The 22,591-nt window shown below is 35.3% G+C and overlaps 1 protein-coding gene across 1 annotated transcript; it reads right to left on the reverse strand.

Annotated features, from left to right (window-relative positions):
• Positions 1–630: 630 nt before the first annotated feature.
• Positions 631–18,852, reverse strand: LOC128984443 (uncharacterized). Its single transcript, XM_054403762.1, has 4 exons — positions 17,938–18,852; positions 17,303–17,392; positions 5,633–5,838; positions 631–706 (listed from the first exon to the last, which is right to left on the reverse strand). The coding sequence occupies exons 1-4, from the start codon at positions 18,850–18,852 to the stop codon at positions 631–633; spliced, it is 1,287 nt and encodes a 428-aa protein (XP_054259737.1).
• Between the last annotated feature and the right edge of the window lie 3,739 nt (positions 18,853–22,591).

Below are 22,591 nucleotides of genomic sequence, written 5' to 3' on the forward strand. Positions count from 1 at the left end.
CTCTCGTCTCTCAGCCGTTGTCGCTCCATTTCCTTCTCCAACCGTTGTCGCTCCATTTCCTTCTCCAACCGTTGTCGCTCCATTTCCTTCTCCAACCGTTGTCGCTCCATTTCCTTCTCCAACCGTTGTCGCTCCATTTCCAGCCGTTGTTGCTCCATTTCCTTCTCCTCCATTAGTCTTTGTCTTTCCAGCTCCTTTTCTTCATTTTCTCGTTCCAGTTTTTGTATTTCCTCTAACTTTTGAAGTTCTATTTCCATTTGTCTCCTGTTGCTTGATGTTGTGGATTTACTTTTTGTTTTCCTTGAACTAATAGAAGTAATGCTGGTTTGTCTCAATGCTACTCCTTGAGTGACATTGTTTCCATTCTCAGAAACATTCTTTAATAATTTGTCTGTATTATTATTTTCATTCTGATCAGGAGTATACCTTTTTGGAGGTTTAACTTCTCTATTACTTTTTCTGTTAGACATGGTTTTTTTAGTTTCGGCACCAATATTTAATTGTCAATTATTAAAGTCAAGTAAAAGAAAAGTCAATTTCAGTACAACATTTCTATCAATATTTATTTACTCATTGTTAGGTTTTTTACCTAGGGGCAAGAGATTGGCGGCCTCTTTTACTTTGCATTTGCTAGTCATCCAATGAGGACTGTGCGTGGGACGTATCCATCAAAGCAGAGGGTGAGCCGGTACCGTTCAAAGGTGAACTGAAAAGATAAAAAGTAGTAGTATAGGCAAAAGTTCTAGTTGTCTATGGTAGTAGCAAGTCAGTGGCGCTTCCGACTAAGCCACGGACACCAATAGTGTATGGAAGACTAGTGTTACGTCATTGTGATGTAGATCATTTATAATTAGACCAGGGTTAATTCAAATTATTTATAAAGAATAAGCTAAAATATATAAGAAACTATTGCTGCATTTTAAAGTCGGTTACAAATTTTTGAAACAATACCATTCGCCATAGAAACAAGTTGAAAAATTTTATTAACCTCGAGCTAACTATAAAACAAACATGCTTTACTACTAGTATTCTTCTTAAATACTCTAAGTGATTTTGTGATATAACTCTTTGTTAGTAAATTGTTATGATTTCAGTGTCGTAGGATTGAGTTAAGACAGTAATAAGGCATTTATTCAGTACTTCAGCAAATTAAAAATTAGGACTGGATATCGTCACAAGCAATAACAATATGCATAAAATAGACAAATATGTACAATTCTAGGGGCCTAAAAAGTAAAAACTAAAAATTGTATTCACCCAAAGTAATAGTTTTGGTAATAGTCAATAATTAAATAAGCTTACTATAGAAGTTAAGTAAATACTATTAAGTTAAGTTATTTATACAGTAATGTTTTAAATAAAAGTTATTGTTTCATGTATCACAAAGTGTTAATATCTTTATATTTTTAGTAATAATTATTATTATATTAAATAATAGTAACTAGTGTACCTGTTGCTCGAACTTTAGCAATTCCTAAGTATTACAGGCGTTATTTTAAAACGAATAACAGTCTAATTTCTGATGACTTTAAAATATTCGACTCAAATATTATGGAAATACTCAAGATGTACACACTGTAACAGATCTTTATAATCAACATTTATTGTAAATAGTGTTTTCTCAGATAACCTTACTTCTAGGTGCATTAGGTTCCCAGACACATTATGTGTCCAAAAGCCGAACACCACGACTTCCTTCCCCAAACCACCCTGAGCGATAGGGATCATTGAGATTCGCTCTAACCTTTCCTCGCCCCTTCATGGGCAAGTTTTCATTCCTTTTCTTTCTTAGTTTTTTTTTTTTTTTTTTTTTTACGCCCTGGTTTTTCCTATTTCCCTAGCTACTTTTCTAAACGTCTCAATTATTTCCTTATCACTATAATCTAACCTAAAGAATGTTTACAAAATATATATTTCTCAAACAATTTTTTTAATGAATAAAATATAATTTATGACACAGTTTACGTACGTAAATTGAAATAACTCGTTATTTATGTTTAAACACTTTTTTTACATTAAAACTAATAATTTAGTTATAAGGTTTAAGGTTAAGTTACATTATCATAAATTCAGAAATTTGACGGACCGATCAATATTATCCCACTACAAAGACAAGCTTGAATTGTCGTCTGCTAAATATGATTAACAGGTGTCTACGTTCATATCGCTATGACCTTTGTCAAATATTAAACTACCAAATATGCTAATGTAACCGTAACCCCTTATACGAGTATATCATCTGCCAAATATTAGCAATTGGTGATTAACTAATTATGGCAATATCAGGATGGCTTATGGCATGTCGAGTGCTAGATCCGATTGACATGTGAATAACAATCGTGTCAGTAGCACTAGGACCATTGGCCTTTTATCTTCTATACATATCGACCTCTATGTAGTCGACCTTTACAGTCTGTCTAAATGTCCGTGGCCCATTGGCTTGTCGTATACGAGATATTATTGGAAGGTCACTTGCAAACTTCGGTTGCAGTACCATGACCTATTAAAATTGTATTAAGGATAATCAAATTTGATAAAATATCTAAAGTTTAATAAAATGAAGCAAAATAAATTTAAAATCAAGTTTTTAATCAACCGTAGCGTTTTCAATCCTTTTTTTTACTTGTTATCAACTATCAATTATTTAAGATGGGGACGCCAACAATGTGCGTATTATAACCCAAATATGAGTGAAGGATGAGTGTAGAATGAGTGGCGCGATCTTGTAGTCTTGTTGGTTACTAAGGCGGACATGTTTCTTAGACACAACTGTTAATTAATAGCCCATAAGTCCAATGGTAACTAAAGGACCTACGGTATATAGTGGAATCTGAACCACATTTCTTACTTGTAATAATTAACGAATTGGTCTAATTATAAGGATAGTACTGCGAATAGTAGTAGTACCATAGACAAAACTAGTGGGAACGTTAATCCACACCAGGGAACATTGTATCCACAGTGCATGCCTATAAATGCCCACAATTCGTGACCTCCTAGTAGCTGGATTACAGGACGACGACAACGTCCCAGTCAGTTATTAATTGTATAACAAAATATCAACAAAAATGTATCAAAATAATTTTGACCAGGCTTTGCACATTATGGCGGAAAACACAACACCAAATAAGAAGCAAGCAAAGTAAAAGTGAGTGCTTCGACCATTTCGTCTATTGCGATTGTCTTACTGTATATTATACTATCAGGAGTAAAAGAGTCACTTTAGATACGTAACGCACGCATTAATGGCTGTTTTTGCTGTAGTATACCAAACAAGTTTTTCTGAAATTTAAATTTTTGTAAACTTATAGAATTAGTATTACAATATTTTCGTCTTGTTTAGGCCTATATTAAAACTACGTATTTATTTATACAAATTCATTTAATTACAAACCTTGTTATGGGTTTCTCCGATATGAGCACACAACACATGACATCCATGCCTTCTATGGAGATGAGTTTTGAAACTGGGACCAATTATTCGTATAGACGCAAATATCTGTGTACTAATGTGTTAATTGACAGATAAGCAGCGGTTAATGGACGATGTTCTAATTGAAAGGTCGGCGGCTGTCCATTATTACACCTGGACCACATGATTACTGTGTCGCTTTACTTTATCATATAAAACACCTAAGAGTACCACCTGTTTGACAGATTCGCCTCTAATTCAGCCGTTGTCAGGGTGAGAGATTACATTACCTCCCTAAACCATAGTTTGTGACAGTACAAATAGAGTCGTAGATGTATGACAGATATTGCAAATAGTCATGTGAATGTCACAGCATAAGATAATTGTTAGAGTAAACAGGTTTTCACGTGATATATACATTACACATTACGTGAATGTTTATCACTAGGAAATATTACGATACTTATTTCGCCTGTTACTTACGATTCTCAAGTACGATTCTTATTACGCTTATTTAACTCATACTTATTACAGACATTTCCAAAATCACATGAAATGATATGTCTTTGATCATTGGACATTTAATCAACGGTCTTGGCTAACACGCACGCTATCAACGTCCATCCTTCGCTGATACTTGCGATAAAATACGCACCTACGTGACGTCCCCTGTAGGTGAACGTCAGATATTCCACGAGCAGTGATGCATTTGTCACAGTGCGGAATTAAATTTACTTGTGTTCAAGTACTTTACTGTCAGTTATTTTTCCGTTTTTTTATAAAAAACAAAAAAAAAACAGTCCCAACCCTAGGCTAGAATTACAACATTGTATTTGAGCTACTAAATTGAGTGTGGCTTAGAAGGCTTTAAATACAGTTGTAGTTTGACGAAATACCGTTGTGCGAGCTTTTACAGTATAACCGCAGTTAACCACAGTTAGAACACCACAAATACAATGGTCATTAGGCAACAGAGGCACCACAAACATCTGTCGTTGTCAAAGTGCGAGATTGTAATAACCAGCAAACCACAGATTGTTACAGATTGTTTCAACACAACAAATGCAGCTGCAGTGTATTGAAGATTAGGATGAGTGATTACAACTGCAACTTAAATTGTTTATTTTTTAGTCTTTTCATGGATATAACGCCTTCATTAAAGATTAAAATCATTCTAAATAAAACATTTAATAAGACTAAAACAATGGGGAATTTTTTTGTGTTTGTCAATTTAGGCCACAAGATAGAAATCAAGGTGTTCAGTATACTTGAAAATTTTAGTCCCGAATGATACGTCTCCCGTATCTCTTTGCTCAAAGAAAACTTGTTCTGCCTTTTCTCAGACTACCAATACCCCAACCATCTCTCTACTCTCAACAGCTCACTTTACAATACGCAAGATTGTTAAACCTATCTTATCAAGAGATCTTACAAAACCAATAAAGACATTTCATATCATTCACTTCTATCTGCTTTCTCAAGACTAAAAAAAAAGAATTCAGCGATTCTTTTCACTTCAAGAGTTCAAGTGGCAACCTTACAAGACTTGCCCACAAAGTGTTGTGCCCTCTCCCAATTGTGGATTTTCGAACTGTTTTGTTGAATCCACTGGGGATTCAAGGCCCCCGGTATGTCAAGTAAACTTATATTCTTTGTTTTACTTAAATCTCTTTTCTCAGCCAACATATATAATTACTCAGATTAAATACTGCCTATTATTATATTATTAATATATGTTGTATTTCAGAAATGTAAATAAAACAGAGTGTCTTGTTCTCTTACTACCTTTAAAAGGGTGTTCATATTCTTTAATCTCAATATTTCTCATTCTCAACATTATATCCATCAGGTCTTTCGAACTATTTATTGTACCATGACATATTTAATTTTGTATTTCTATTTTCTACTTTACAGAGCTAGTTCTAATAAATGTGAACGATACATAGGTAGAGTAAAAAATCAGATAAGAGCTTAACTGTCAAAACATGTGGGATAGGGACATATTTTTTATGCAACAAAGTCTTAATACCGCTTTAAATGAGAGTACAAATTTTTCTGCTTATGAATTAATGTTTAAGAGAAAACCATACCACGGATTAAGTAATTTATGGAAGATTGATGAACTGTTAAATGGTAAGTTAAGTCAAACAGAAATAAAAAATATGGGGAATTTTGCCCATGAAAACGTCAACCTTGTTTTGTTGAGGCAACTGCGCATACTTCCCCTCAGCTGAGTGTCCGGGCTGGGTTTCTGTGGTCTTTTGTCCCAGTTGTGAGACCACTGGTGTGGGACACGACAATCCACTGCCTGATGACGAAGAGGACATATCGCTGGTAGTCCGCTCCATTTGCTGAGCTGGGTTGTTTTGTTGAGGCAACTGCGCATACTTCCCCTCAGCTGAGTGTCCGGGCTGGGTTTCTCTGGTCTTTTTTATTAAATTAATAGTTTAAAGAATAACTAAACCTTGGAGGGTCTTACAAATTTAGCTATGGATATATTAATTTTTTAAAGGTATTTCTCTCTCCAAATATAATAAGATTTTCTAATAATTATTGTTTTGAAATAATTGTACTTTTGATGTGTTGATCAAAAGATGGTGTCAAAATGCTTTTAATTGTTTATTTAATAAATTCAACTTTTGTAAGACATGTGGTTTTATCTTTTCCATACCAAGAAAATAGAAATACAAAATTAAATATGTCATGGTACATTATCATTACCCTTTCTAATCTCCGTTCCTTTTCTCAATCATTTTCTATCATATTATTTTCCCTTTTCTACAATCATCCTTTGATACCTGTATCCTCCACTCTGAATCATTTACAAGGCCAAAATGGTTATCGCGAATAATGGTGATTTAGGTGTTTACAATTATCAATACATCATTATTGTTTTTAACTGTATCATTATTTGTATACTTCCACCGTTTACTCATGCTATTACTGAAAAATATTCATTGTTGCACAATGATTATCTTCGTGCAACTATCCAGAACCTTATTTATTACTGTACGCATGAAATACTCAATTTCGTTCAACCGTTTTAAGTTAAGAGTCAGTTTCGTATTAATATATTTTATAGAACATTTCCTAGTATTCTGATTGGTTTATATTGTTAGCGGTGGCCATAATAGCATTCTGTAACACCTGGACCACATAATCACTGTGCTTATGTCACTATAGCCACTACATAATACGCTCCAGCCACAACACTATAGTGGAGATTATGTCAATAGCTCATTTATGACATAGTTACTCGATGCAGATTATATTTGCCATATGTTTTTTTACATAAATTATATGAAATAAACGGTATCAGCAACCAAATAGCAAATAAAAGGTCATGAGAGCGTTAAAAAGTCGGAAACATTTTCTATAAATAGATTGGCTGATGCACTAGCCATTGTTTGTGGACGTTTTAGAACATTAGATATGTTCGAATTTTGTGTTCTATTAGTCGTAACTTAAAGAACTATTTATAAATAGAGTTGTTCAGACCATACATAGGGTAAATTTGACAGGAAAAAACATAAAATGGGCTAGTATAACTAATATCATTGACTATATATACCTATTTATATAGTCAATGCTAATATGCATAAGTATATTAGTATACTTACACCTACGAATGAAAAAAATAAAGAAGGAGAAACCCGCCACATTTTCCTCGACAGCAGTAAAACAGCGGGATAAGGTTATATGGCTAATAAACTCCTTGCTGTGTCAGTGAAGCTATGTACATAACGAGTTATAGCTCCTGCTCACCGTCATCATCTGAGCTTAGCAATTTAGTAAACACAACCTCAGAAAACATGTTGTCAAGTAAGATTGCCCTTGAACTATCAGAATAATCTAAGGTAGTAATAATATTCCGAACCTCTTAGTAAACACATTAGAGGTAGATTACTGAGTAAATTTAAGAAATTATAGCTCCATCATCGGGTCAGAATACATATACTTATCTCAATCAGAAGGGTTGACTTGTGTAAGCATTACATAATGTTCGACAACACAACACTACGCACAGTTTAATGTACTACATACATTTGAGTATATAGATCATACTCTGGCTGGCGATAGACTCCGAATATTGGTGCCACGATAGATAGCTTTGAGAGGAAATATGCATAGTTGGTTGAACACACCCAGATAATTGCCAATACCTCATCATGTTGAATATACTGTAGATGCAACGATAAATACTGTTATTGAGTTGTTCATGGTTAGCTGAACACATAAAGAATATTGCCAATATATTATTATATTATTTATGATTGATATATTATCTTCAATATATTATCTTCAATATATTATCTTCAATCTTCACAAGATTTTTATAAATTACCTCTGTTTGCACAAAGAGGTTTTTTTTACCGTCAATTTATTCCAGAACACTAAAAATTCAGTTTCAAGCAAGACAAATAAAAAAAAGTTAAAATTATACGATTTCTTTTTCTCCTATATATTTTTTCTTCCTATTTAAATTAATCTTTTTGCAACCCGAGTCTACGCATAGGTCCTGCCTATGTAGACTTTTTCCTTTCTTATATAATGTATTTTTTTAAACTTTTATTTACTTATTTCTACAGTATATAATTTTTGTTTTGTTATCTAGTTAGTAATGTTTCGCTGTATCATATTTTAGTAAAGAAAAAAAAATACAATGTACTTATCTGTAAATAATCAATGGGAAATAAAATATTATTTCATTCATTCATTCATGATTGAGGTATCCATGAATAAATATGAATAGTTATACCACGGATTAAACTATTGATACTATTACTTAACATACTATAACCCAAACCCCCCCCCCGCACGAAATCAAGCAAAACTGCTTCTAATAAAAGAATACTGAGAAAAATACATAAACACAAAATGCAATACATCGATACATCATACTACATTAACCTCAATCAAAGAGTCACACTAAACTAATTTCAAATTTTTGAATGATTATTGAAATATAAAAATATTAGTAAGATTACGTTGTAAAATCTTATAAATGTAATCTACAATATTTAAATATAGATTAACTCTCATACCGCTTTGGTTGTATGTACTGTAGGCGGGTGCCTTCTATGAGCAGATGTCGTAGACGTCTACTACACCGTCAAGTGAGCTTTAAAGACCTAATGTAGCAAGATAAATTCCCATCTTGACGCCAACCAGTACGACACGTACTCTATCATTGTTAAATTATTTCCACGATATGTTCTGTTATAGGCGTGTTTAATCTAGGGACCACAACCAAAGTCTCCTTCAGCTTTTAAAATAGCTGTGACATCTATACAGGAAGCATCATGGTAGCCTTTTGTCTCTTATTATGTACATAAGAATTTCAATTGACTCCTAGGAGCTCTCGTCCCGACAAATTTCTGCCACACTTTTAAAAGATTGGGCAAATGGGTTGGCATTGTGACCCTATTTCCCGCATATTTTTTCTTTGTATTGTATTTCATGCGCTTTTGGGTTCCAGTACCAACGTCGAACTTACACATCCGTGTGTATTCAGGACCATGCTATTCTTGGAGACATATAAGACCTACTCAATGGTAAGACGTGTCATGTATCTTGAAATTGTAGATCCCCTGTGTGATCCTCTCATCTAAATGAGCTTCAGAGCTGAACATGACATGTGCGGAATCAAATTGACGAATTGTTTCCTAATAATTTCTGTAACTAAGTCTCACAGCCCTTTTTTCAGATTGGGAGTTTCCAATAAGTTTCTGAAAGGATGGTGAATTCCACAAACGAGGTAAATGAATATTGATTGCAACAAAGAGTAAAAATTGAACCGTCTCGTCCAGTCCTTTCTTACTTAAAATGTAAGTCACCACAATGTTAAAATTTAACGTTCATTTACCCGAGATTGGATGTATCACCACGGCGGTACTGCTACTCTGTACAATGTTCCATTGGGAGGTTGATGCAAGGGGTCACGTTCCCATTCCCTCCAGCAACTCACAGTTCTTCGCCATAAGAAGAAATTAAGGTAAAATAACCTCTTATTTATATGTTAAGAGACTCGGTACCACACACAAAAAAAAATAATAATGTACACTCATCTATATTGTAATGGCAGCTCAGTATGGTTACTGGTTATGTTCATTTTCATGTTAAGACGTGAACAAATATTATATGGTCATGCTCTGCAACTTAGTAACACCAATAACCACTATTCTACTAAATGATGGTGACTAAAATGGTATAGGTAGCCAATGACAGAGGGGGCAAGCGTAATAATCCACAGACGGACTATTAGGCTACTATTACTTCATACATCGATACCGTACTTGAATTCCTCCAAGCGAATTTGTGGTAATACCTACAACGTCTTAGTAAATGTTTAATTATGAAGGTCATCTTGTTATCCAACAAAACTGAAACTGAAATACAAATAATCTACCTCGGATTCAATTCGGTCTCAATCTGGAGCTCGGGCGAAAAAGAGCCTTTTAAAACAAAATGTAATTTTTGTTGTCCCCCATTGTGGCATTTAAAACCCCAATATGAGTGTTAATTAAACGACTATTTACTAATTTCAATTATTGATTTACTTTGTTGTTAATAGTAATCATTACTCCACTGGTTTAATTAACTACCATCGAGTGGGAAAGTAATATCGTGATTAAATCCTAAATATTGCCACAAGCGGGCAATCAACTAAAGGGCTAGCAGCAACTTTTTTTATCTTCACATCTCAATGGAAATCTCACCTCGATAATAGAAACAAATAAAATATTTTTTTTCTTTTTTACTTGTATATTATAAACCATCACGTGCACCAAACGTCCTATCAATATACTGTATTTCATTACGTACATTGCAGTTCTGGTCCAGTATTCTTATTTTCCCATGTAATATTGCCACTGAAAAGTTGTTTTTTTATTATTGTCCTAGGACGCTAGGCACGAGCCTGGAATTCTTTTTCACTTTACTTCAGGCTAGACCTAGGGGTTGCGGCATTATCACTTAGATAAAATCCATTGGTGACTTGGCGGGGATCGAACCCGGAACCTCACGGACCGAAGTCCCGCGCTCTAGCCTCTACGCCAGCTCGCTCCCCAATGAAAAGTGAAAATAAATAGTTCTATGCACTTGTTCTTAACGTTGTGTTTTATTCCCACATATGGACTATTATTATTACACTTATTATCTACGGCCGACACCACATGGTTCAGACTGTCTATTAGTCCAGGTAAAGCAGCGTTAACTTGAGTCTGCGCGGCTCAAGATTTTACTATGTTACGACGTTTCTATAAGTTTTCTTTTGCAATATGTGAAAAAATAATATTAGTCTCGAAGTAAAACATAACTCAAATTAGGTTTGAGTAAAAACTAAAATGATAATTTAATTTTTTAATACATTTAAATACTTTTGTGGTTTACTCTAATAAATAATTCACAAGTGTGTTAATACTATGAATGCAAAGTGTTCAGCTTTACTTAATGGGTTCACTAATCTCAATACTTCAAGCGAATAAGATTGTGGTTTCCAGAACAACAAATAACTCGTTAACTTGCGACGCAGGTTCGTTGTTAAAGAGGAAATCTCCATTTGCATAAACCGTGTCCTTACGACATTTACACGTGCCTGTATTCACCTCAGGAGATAGTATCTTCTGTGGTAGTGATACTAACAGTGGTTATAAATAATGGAACATAGTTTTATATTCTACATTTACAATTAAAAAAAAGCTGGCTTTGAAACACAAGATGAACATTAAACTACATAGACAAAATTACTAAGGTAAAAAATAGTAGAAAAACGCATCCATACGCACAACGTATATTTTAAATACATGATTATTAATGATATAAACATACATTCAATTTAATCAGAATTCTCCTTTTGGCTTTAATATAGGAAAAGACCTTGACGAATCTTGTCTTTCACTCAAACTAGTATGCACAAGTGGGAACTATCGACCAAACTAATCCTTAAACACAAGCTTTTGACCAAAGAACTCCCCAAATACACCCAAACCAGTATGTACCAGTAGGAGCTATTTACTAACTACTCCTTTAATACACCCAAACTAGTATGTACCAGTAGGAGCTATTTACTAAAGTACTCCTCAAATACACCCAAACCAGTATGTACCAGTAGTAACTATTTACTAAACTTCTCCTCAAATACACCCAAACTAGTATGTACCAGTAGGAGCTATTTACTAAACTTCTCCTCAAATACACCCAAACTAGTATGTACCAGTAGGAGCTATTTACTAAAGTACTCCTCAAATACACCCAAACCAGTATGTACCAGTTGGAGCTATTTACTAAAGTACTCCTCAAATACACCCAAACCAGTATGTACTAGTAGGAACTATATACTAAACTACTCCTCAAATACACCCAAACTAGTATATACCAGTAGGAGCTATTTACTAAACTACTCCTCAAATTCACCCAAACCAGTATGTACCAGTAGGAGCTATTTACTAAACTACTCCTCAAATACACCCAAACCAGTATGTACCAGTAGGAGATATATACTAAACTACTCCTCAAATATGCCCAAACCAGTATGTACCAGTAGGAGCTATTTACCAAACTACACCGCAAATTCACCCAAACCAGTATGTACCAGTAGGAGCTATTTACTAAACTACTCCTAAAATACACCCAAACCAGTATGTAACAGTTGGAGCTATTTACTAAAGTACTCCTCAAATACACCCAAACCAGTATGTACTAGTAGGAACTATATACTAAACTACTCCTCAAATACACCCAAACTAGTATGTACCAGTAGGAGCTATTTACTAAACTACTCCTCAAATTCACCCAAACCAGTATGTACCAGTAGGAGCTATTTACTAAAGTACTCCTCAAATACACCCAAACCAGTATGTACCAGTAGGAGCTATTTATCAAACTACACCTCAAATTCACCCAAACCAGTATGTACCAATAGGAGCTATTTACTAAACTATTATTCAACCTAAAATCCAAACTGGTATCCAACAGTGAAAAATGACGATTCCGACTGTACCACTCTGGGCCACAACTCAAGATGTTTAATCTTACCCACCAGAAGAATCTCAAAGTTTATTTCCTTGATAAATGGATCCACAAAGGAGCTACAAATACAACCCTTCAGAACCACCGTTCAGATACAAATACAGCCAAGATCTCCTCCGTGCACCTCAGCCAGGCCAAAACCCTCAGCAGAATCACAGCATAAGTTCACACCCAGTTCTCCTCTCCTATGTATTCTACAGGTCCAATGTCCTCGAGGAGACACTATTTAGGATACTAATCAATATCTTAGTCCAAGGTTCCCTAGTATTTTTTTTTAAACGTAACCCCCAAAAAGTAATGAATTTATTCGCCAAAAAGAAAAACCATTTCTGTATTTAAATGAAAGAGCATTAAAATTTACAGAAGAAAGGGCTTCCTATTTCTGAAAACAGATATGTGAAACTTAATTTAGTTCCACAAGATGACAATTCAACTTCAAATAGATCACTGGATCTCGTCAAAGTGAAGGGCAAATGGATGTACCGTGAACAGGTTGTATTGTCTGGTTATATCCAGGATTCGTTGTATACAGTAAGACACACGCACACATACATTGTCCGTAGTCCTTCATGTTCAACTGATCCAACAGTCGTGGTCTGCGTTTGACCTGCCTGCGGGATAACAATCTAGTTCTTCACCCTAAAAAGGCGGGAGGATTTTTGTGTTCCGCGAAAAGTCAGACTTGATCTCTAGGACGATTGCGTTTGATGTGTGTATAATGTGTGTCTTACTGTACATTCGTACTAGTCCTGGATATCACCAGACAATAATAAAGGTAAGTGAAGCCAAATCATTTTTACAGATAAATAATACCTCGCCTAAAAGCAGGTAATTTAAAAATAGAATTTCCTTTTCTCTGTAACGAGTTTATAATACATTTACTCTAAGTTTGATTTAGTTACAGTTATATTTGTTGTAGTTAAAGTTAAGTTTTAACAAAACCGCGATAGTTTTTTAAATTTCCAACACAACTCAGAGGGTCAAAAGAAGTATGTTGATTGCGGGTTTTTGCTAATGTTAATGTAAAAACAATGTTAATGCTAATGTTAATGTTGCTAATGTAATTCGACCAAGCGAAATAGGCTATAGTCCTTTCACTTAATTGTCGTTATACTTAATATTTTCTCTAATATTTTATTAGATTGCACATACTTTAATATAAGGCTTAAGTTATTTAATTCTTTTTATGCTCAGAGGTGTACGTAGTTAGTGTTAACATTATGGGCCCCTTGCTTGACAGCACAATACATTATGTATTCTAAAAATTACCTATTTATGAAAAGAAGTCTACTAGAACGACATCAAATATAATTTTCATCACTCCGTAACGAAAGTAACTATTGTCGATAACAGATGGCATAAATGAAAGTAGTCGTTTCCCAAGGTCTAATATAGAGCGAGGCAAAGTCGATCAGAAGATTTTCCCTCGCTCTAAATTTACTTTACCTCGCTCTCGATTAGTTCTCCATTTACTTCTTACGTGCGATATTGCTTTGTTACGGTTTAATTTAATGATTTGAATCACCTGGATCTATTATTAAAAGTTGTTTTATTCTTTTATTTTGATGTAAAAAAAATATTGAGAAATATACGTAGGTTTCCTTTTAGAAGATTTTATTTTATTTGTAAAACAAATAAATCGAGAATAAAATAGTTGTAATATTACCGAGGTCTGTTATTCTGTGTTTGTGTATTTTTGCGTCGTGATAAAATGTATCGATCATTACTCGGACCGAAAGCTATTTTCCGGCATTTGCTCCATTGTTCCCGACCTCGGCTTTGCCTTGCACGCGAAAATGGTGTTTCCTGTGTTCGGCTTCGCCTAAAAAAAAGGCTTGAACGCGCCCCGGAAAATGCCACTTTCGGTCCAAGTAATGAAAATATGCTATTATAGCCTTTCCTCATTACGTATCTCTACATTTTATATTGAATGTTAAGAGTGTAAAAAAACTATTCCCTTAGTTACGAATGTTTTACCCATATTGAAAACCATCGAAGAAGTAACAGAGAATTTATATAATTTTCATTCCGTACCATGTGTTATTCAATTCTAATCGTGTAGCTGTTGGATCTGTCCATTAGCAAGCTGACCACTTTGAATATTAATCAACAAGTGAATGGACACCTTCTGTATATACTCGGTAGTAAACTATCTCGAGTTGTACCATTTCGTAATTATACAACCGGAATTTCACTTTTATGTGTTGTCTAACTTCATAATCACAAAAAAAAACTAACTAATGTTTCCTTACACCTATTTGTACGGGGAGCGTGTCGTAATACAATCATTGGTAGGATTAAATAATCACAATACCAATCAATGACACAAACATTGACTCTGCAGTCAGATTAATTATGCATCTGTACCTTACTCTGCAGTTAATTACTCAGTTAATGGAGTTTGTTATCAATTAATTGTGAAATATTTATACACAGCAGACTTTTATGGTAAATGCAGATTTTACTTATTTCAACTATTTAAAAACACTTTGTTAGCAATATGCGTACAAGAATCTTGAATATGTTTGTGAATGTAGTCCTATTGATATGATCCTGTGAATAGAATACTATTCTAATTTCTAGTAGTTTAACTTAGGTAGTTACATTTTTAGAATCAACAATTCGCTTGTATTTTGCATCACCTAAAAAAAGAGCTGTTGAACTGTATCAGACAAAATATTGGTATTTATAACTAATCAACTGCCTATGTTGGACTCAGCTGATTTGTCCTTTTTATATTTTGTTTTCGTGGTTGCTAAGATACATTATACATTACAAGATACATATTATATTTCTAGATCAAAATCTATAATAATGTATATTATGTTGAACCATAAAGAAAGGTAGACAGAATGTAAAGTTCATATAGAATGGAAACAGTTGCTTTGCCTGGAGACAGTTGTGCAAGTCAAAGTGTACAGGATATCCCTCATCATCCTCTAAACCCGACATTGTTGTCTCCCCTAGCAATATCTCTCTGTTTCCTTGATTGTTCAGTAAATATGTCAGAGTTTCGTTTCAAATCTTGATTTTTATTAGAAACCATATAAACAGATTTTATGTATGTTAATTTATAAAAACACCATTCAACAATTTATCACACAATAATTTATCCTAAGTACAATAGATAATAACTACGTTTACGTTTTATATTCAATATTGAGCTGTATAGTCCAGTCATTGAGTAGTGGAAGGTCAATTAATTTTATACCTCCACACAACAAAATAAAAAAGTCTACCAAAATCTGACGCGGAAAAGTACCTGATATTAGGGTATTTGAATTAAAATTATTGCTCCCAGAAAAAATATCTGTTAAAAACATTACTGCTATATACAATAGGGTATATAGTATATGGTTTGTAAGGGTGGGGAAACTCAACATGAAACTTAAAATGTGATTTGACCTAATTTTACGCCACAAAATGGCCTCCTAAATACAATTCATGTAGGAGAAACCTAAAAAAACGTACTTTTAGATATAGGGTGTAGTGTATAGGAAGTTACGCTGATTGTTGGTGACAATGGATGATCTAAAGAGGATCTGCCAAGTTGAACTGGCACCACAATTAAACCCTAAGAGAATTCAGGACATAATGATTTATACCAAACTTGGTACAGTCAGTCATAATGATAAAAATAGTAAACGTTTTATGGCGAGTATCATTTCACATCCCTAAGCCTCGACCGCTGTGGGCTGGCTGCATGAAGATGCTCAATTCACACATCCCAGGGTCAGTAGACCGTTGAATCTACTGAGATGATCGGTGATTCTATTCTTCAATCTATGGTAGTACTCTCAGTTACAAAACATACATTCAATAAAAAACTGCAGGTTTGTAGCTAAGCCTCATCCATTTATGTATGTGGTGATGGTGAAAAGTTGCACATCAATCCGGCACAGCGATATCAGGCTTCTAATAGCAGGAATTGGCACCATAGATCTGCAGGCACTGTTCCAATATGAATTGTGTTCGTATCCTTCATCCCTGTTTGACAAAAAACTCTTTATGCGACTTGCAGCTAAGTCTGAGCCTCTAAACGGCCTAGTTAAGATGCTACCAACCTTAAAGGAACTGCCTATCAATGTAGTTATGTATATCATCGATGGAGGCGTTCTCTTACAGTGCTTGCCATGGCCAAAATATATATTATAGTATACAATTACTTGCCAACTATACAGGGTGATCAACTCAAGGAGGCCACCATTGGGATATCAGAAACCATAAAATACACAGTTTTCCACTTTTCAACGTGTCCGCCATTTTGGAAAATATTTTTAACGAATTTTATGGTCTTTTTGGAATGTGGAGGCAATTTTAAGACTTATTTGACTTATTTACTGTAGTTTTATACAGATTGCAAACCAAAAAAGCTGAAAAAGGGTTAACTAAAAATGCAATATCAATAATATCCATCACATTTCATAAACACGGTTGTGCATCTTGCTCTTAATATAGCATAGGCCTGAGTCTGAAAACAATTGAATGGTTGAGAAACAAGCAGACACTATGTGAGGGCCGCATCGTCTAGCAGCCACTAACTTCGTCTTAACAGTTTCATATTAGTCTATAGTTACACAATTTATTATTAATTAATGGTCAATGATCAGTGTTAATTGTTTCTACTGTATTTTAGTCGTATCAATTAAAAATTTATGAGTTGTATTGTTAGTTGTAATTTAAATATTGAAGGCGTTGTTATGGATTGTTTGAATATTGAATTAGTTACGTGTTATTTAATTAGTGGACTGTATTATATCATGACGTTGGAATAATTGAGCAGTAAAATGACACATCTGAAACTTGAAAGAAAATAATTAATGAAGTCTTATCTAATAGTAAAATTGAAGTATCACTCACGACCGATCCTTTCTTCTCCGCCGCGTGGTCGGCGGCCTGGAGCGTGGAGTGTAGAATTCTCAGGGGCCCCTTGGTCCAGCGAAGATCATCCTGCCGTAGTGGATAACGTCGTTCACGGACACAAAGATAATCCGATAATCCCGGAGGCGAGACACGATAATTGTTGAATTTAAAACCGATCACGGTAAAAGAAAGTTCAAGGCACAAACTGGTGCGTGATAAGCGGTAGCGGGCGGGAATGTAGATTGACATTGACAAGAAGAAGAGATAAGAGGAAAAAGGAGTAGGTAATGCTACGTCACTGGCAGGATTGCCAACTAGGAAAAGAGGAATAACTAGCAATGAGTCTGTGTTTATGTATGTATGCCAAAATGGGCTAAACTTTAATTAAACTTGATTTTGTCCTTTTTATTTATTATTTACACAACATACCGGCCCCCCTTGAACCGGCAGGTTCAACAGAACATCTTCAAAAGAAAAAAGAAAAAGAGAAACTTGTGCTCCTGCACACTAAATAAGAGTTTTTCTGGTTAAAATCAAACAAAAAACACTTTAAATAAAACAGGGGGTATGAGAATTGAAGGATGTAGATCCTGATGTCTTCATTCCGATGGTAATAGGGAGAGTTTGATTACTGGTCGTTTGAAGACTCCAGAGGCTGTTTTTACTTCGGCAACTCTGGGAACATTGTCCTTTCCAGGGAATAAGGAAATAACTCTGCCCATTTTCCATTGGAGTGGAGGGAGATTATCTTCTTGAAGAATGACAAGATCGCCAGGGCTGATGTGCTTCTGGGGAGTTGTCCATTTTGGGCGATTCTGCAAGGTATACAAGTAATCGCGTTGCCATCGTTTCCAAATATTTTGTGCAACGGATTGAACCAATTGCCATCTCTTGAGACGGTTCATAGGAGTACTTGTCTGATCCGTTTCAGGTAAAAGAGCAGGAGGTCCAAAAGTCAAGAAATGACCTGGTGTTAGAGCTTCTAATTCACATGGATCTGAAGACAGTGGGGTAATTGGGCGTGAATTTAGCATTGCTTCAACTCTACATGTTAAAGTAGTGAATTCTTCAAGTGTGAGAACTTGCTCACCTATGACTCTTCGTAAGTGATATTTAGCACTTTGTACGGCACGCTCCCAAAGTCCTCCAAAATGGGGAGACCTCGGAGGAATGAAGTGAAAGGTGATTTCTTTCTCAAGAAGCCAAGTGTTGACAGGATGGGATTGCAGAATAATCTCTATCGTTTTCCGGAGTTGTCGAGCAGCACCGACAAAATTTGTGGCATTGTCTGAGTGTAAATTCCTGACTAGTCCTCGACGGGAAATGAACCGAGTCAATGAGGCCAAAAAAGCATCGGCTGTCAAATCTGTCACAACTTCTAGGTGGATGGCCTTTGTTGTCATGCAAATGAAAAGGCAGAGGTAGACTTTGATGTGTTGTAATCTGCGAACAGGGTAAAGCTTGACGTTGAAGGGACCTGCGAAGTCGACAGCTGAAGATTCAAAGGCTCTTGAAGGTAGAACTCTGGATGCGGGTAGGTCAGCCATTAGGGGCGCAGTGACCTTCGGTTTGAAGCGGTAGCACCGTAGGCAGCGGAAAATTCTGTTCCTTATCTTGCTTCTTGCGGATAAAATCCAATACCTTTGAGAGATGAGGGATTGTAGTGATTGCGGTCCACAATGCAGGAAGAGAATGTGGTAGTAGTCTATGATCAGAAAGACGCTGAAGAGGTAATGAAGGAGTCTGGCCTTTTTGAAGAGCAGAAATTTCGTTTGAGAAGGATTCTTGTTGTACTAGATGTAGAATGTAAACTGTAGCTTTGTTGATTTCTTGCAGTGAAAGTCTTGAAGAAGTAGTTAATGGAACAACTTGAAGAGTAGACGATTCTGACTTGAAATATTTCAAGGAGATCTTAGTTCGGCAGCGGTTGATGAAGCGTAGAACATATGCAGTTACATGTCTCAGCTTTGTCCATGAAGAAAATCTTGTAAGAAGTTCCAACTGAGGTAATGTTGTAGTTTGCAGTGCAGTTAGTTGCACAGGTTTTATATCTGGAAGTGAATGTGAACTTCCATTCAAAAATGATATTTAGAATATCATTTTAAATATCAGTTTTCACCTATATTTAAAGTAGTAACGACCTTTTCCAATCTTTCAATACATTTTACCTACAGTGAGCAAACATATTTTAACTTTCTTGACAACTACCCCTTTTTTATAAATACTTAAAAGTGATTTTTCAACACCAAATAGCAATTGCTCAAGATGTCGTCAGTATAAGATTTCCTTTCAAAAACTGTGATTGGCTCAGAGAAGCTAGAAGAAGAAGAACATCCCACAAACTAGCCAACCAGGAACAAGCTTTAAAAGCTACTAGGAAGGACCATCAACTAGACAGTGAGACCTATCTCTAGTATAGAATTCATATGACGATATCTAGAATAATATTGCATGGATTAGAGAAAAACTATCTTTTAAAAGCTTTTCTATTGCAAATTAAGCAGCTAGCATAGAGGAGAGTAGGCTAAGCAAAAATAAAATCTGGCCATCTGCAAACTAATATAGGCTTTACAAGAAAACATATTTTTTCTAAATACAAAAAATTTGCCTGCCAACAAAAGAAAATACAGCAAAAGTTAATAACAAAAAAATAGTAAAATAAATAAAATTACCCAAAACAAAAAAATCGTAAAAACTCTTGTAAATATATAAAAAAAAAGGAAACAAATAGGCTTGGAGGCTTAAACCAAAAAGTAGCCTAGGGACAGTCACAAAGGGGAAAGAGTAACTTACTGAGTTACGTAAACAAAACTGGAAATAATGAAAACCCCTAAACTTAGGCAAAGTATTAAAACAAATAATAGATCTACTACTAAACCTTCCGACAAACTAGAAATGATTAGACCTAAGGACAATAGCTCCACACCAGCGAGCCGAAATAACACTCAGCCTAGCTCACCTCAGTCGCAGCCTCTCTGCCCTGTTTGTAAGGAGGATGTATCTGAGGAATGTGAGGCAGTGACTTGTGACAAATGTGAATCATGGCACCACAGACTGTGCGGTAAAATTAGTAAAATCCTTTATAATAAAATAAACAACGCCCCCTCAAATAAACCTATTGAATGGCTCTGCCCTGAATGCAAAAAAAAACTCACTAAAGCAAAAGAAACCCACAAAAGCAGGCCTACACCCCTTGGTCAAATCCAAAATCTGGAGAACACTCAAAATACAAAACCACCCGAAGATAAGACCTCACAATCACTATCAAATGCAGAATTCAATGAAACTCATGAGGAAAAGAAACTAAAACAATATGAATCTTTAATAGATATTCTACTTCAGGAAATTGACTCTTTAAGACATGAACTCAACCTAAAGTCTGATGAAAATAATAGGCTCTCTGAAAAAATTGTAGTAAAGATGGAAGTAATATACAAACTGGAAAAATTGGTACATGACCTAACAAAGGGAAATTTATATAATCTTGCCTCCCCAGAAAACCCAACAACCATGGAAATATGCAAAAATACACAAAGGCCCCTAGAAAACTCATCTAAACCCAACAATACCTCAAAAACTGATGATAAATTGGCTAACAATATTAACCACCCAGAAACAAATAGGCCTAAACGCCAAAAAATTCTCTTAGTCGGAGACTCGATAATATCGGAAGCTGCAGGCTTGCTCCGGCAGAAAGGACTACAGTCCCATGTAATGCCTGGCGGTAAAATAAGAGACCTGAGCAGATACCTAAACAGCCTAGATGCACTCCCCGAAATTGTCTACATCCACATAGGAACAAATAATCTACCCGATGCAAAAAACGCAAACCACATCATGCGGCCTTTGTGGCTTACCATTGAAGCAAATAAAAAAAGATCCCCAACTACCACTTGGATAGTGAATGGAATACTCTACAGAGAAGACTACTATTCCCGTACAATCTCAGAAGTAAATGACTCGTTTAAATTTATGTGTGAACAGCTAAATGTTGGATATGCTAACCCTAACAAAAGACTGAACTCAGACTCTTACAGAAGGGACGGACTCCATCTGAACCAAAGAGGAGCACAGAATCTGGTGAATTTCATCGAAGGAACCCTGTACTATTTTACTAAAGCAGAACTAACAAAATCAGAAAAAAATGTAACAAACCCGGAAAAACGGCCCGAAACCCCAAAACATATAGGCCTAACTGAAATTTCAACATGCCCAGATCCTAATGCATCTTTCGACCGATCTCAACTCCCCCTGCAGATACAAAGCCCAGTTACCCAAAACACTCCAGAAAAATGTCAAGAAAATAGACCATCACAGCACGGAACCCCATCACAGGACCTGACAAACAACCAAAAAAACTCCCCAAACTTCAAACAAACCCCTCAAAAAAACTAAACCAAAGCAATAGACCTAACCAAACCAATAGACCCAGCACACCTATACCCCAAAAAGCTACCAAAAAACCGATAGCCAAAACTACAATAGAACAAGGACTAAAAATCTTTCATTTAAATATACAAAGAGGCCTACAACGAAAAATAGATAAATTTCTTATAGAAATTAGCGACTTAAAACCTCATATACTTATCATCACCGAACATGGTACACAAAGTGAAAAACTTGAAATAACCCACATACCAGGATACAATTTAATTTCTCACTTCTCAAGAAGATCTCATAGATGGGGTGGGGTGGCTATCTACACCATTGAAGCAATGCCACTAAATGTGGAAAAAGTAAACATGGAAGCCTATACAGATGAAATGAATATTGAACTGGCGGCAATAGAAATTAAGGAAAGGAGAAGAAACCTTCTAATCTTGGGACTCTACAGACCACCCAATGGGGACCTACAAACTTTTTTCTCAAACCTGCAAAACCTACTACACACTCACTCAAAACCCCGGAAGAAGATCATCATTATGGGCGATTCAAACCTAAATATAATCGACAAAGACAAAAGCAACATCAAAGATCTTACTGCTCTACTAAATATTTTTGACATAAGAATAGAAGAACTGCCCCATACCAGAATTACACACACTACAAAAACTAGTATAGACTGCTGCTACACAGATATAAACCCTGCAAATATAAAATCCGAAACCACACAAAACTTTATTTCCGACCATCTCGGAGTTTTCTGCAAAATAAACCTTTTCAATCCTAAACCATCAAATATAAAAAAATACTCAAGACAGATAACAACTAAATCCCTCTCTGATGTAAAACATGCACTATCAAACGTGGACTGGTCAATAGTTTATCGACAGAAATGCACAGAGG

The sequence above is a fragment of the Macrosteles quadrilineatus genome, unplaced genomic scaffold (genome assembly GCF_028750875.1).
Source record: "Macrosteles quadrilineatus isolate MER2022 unplaced genomic scaffold, UCM_ALF_1.0 Scaffold_2__2_contigs__length_208266976, whole genome shotgun sequence".
Lineage (NCBI taxonomy): Eukaryota > Metazoa > Arthropoda > Insecta > Hemiptera > Cicadellidae > Macrosteles > Macrosteles quadrilineatus.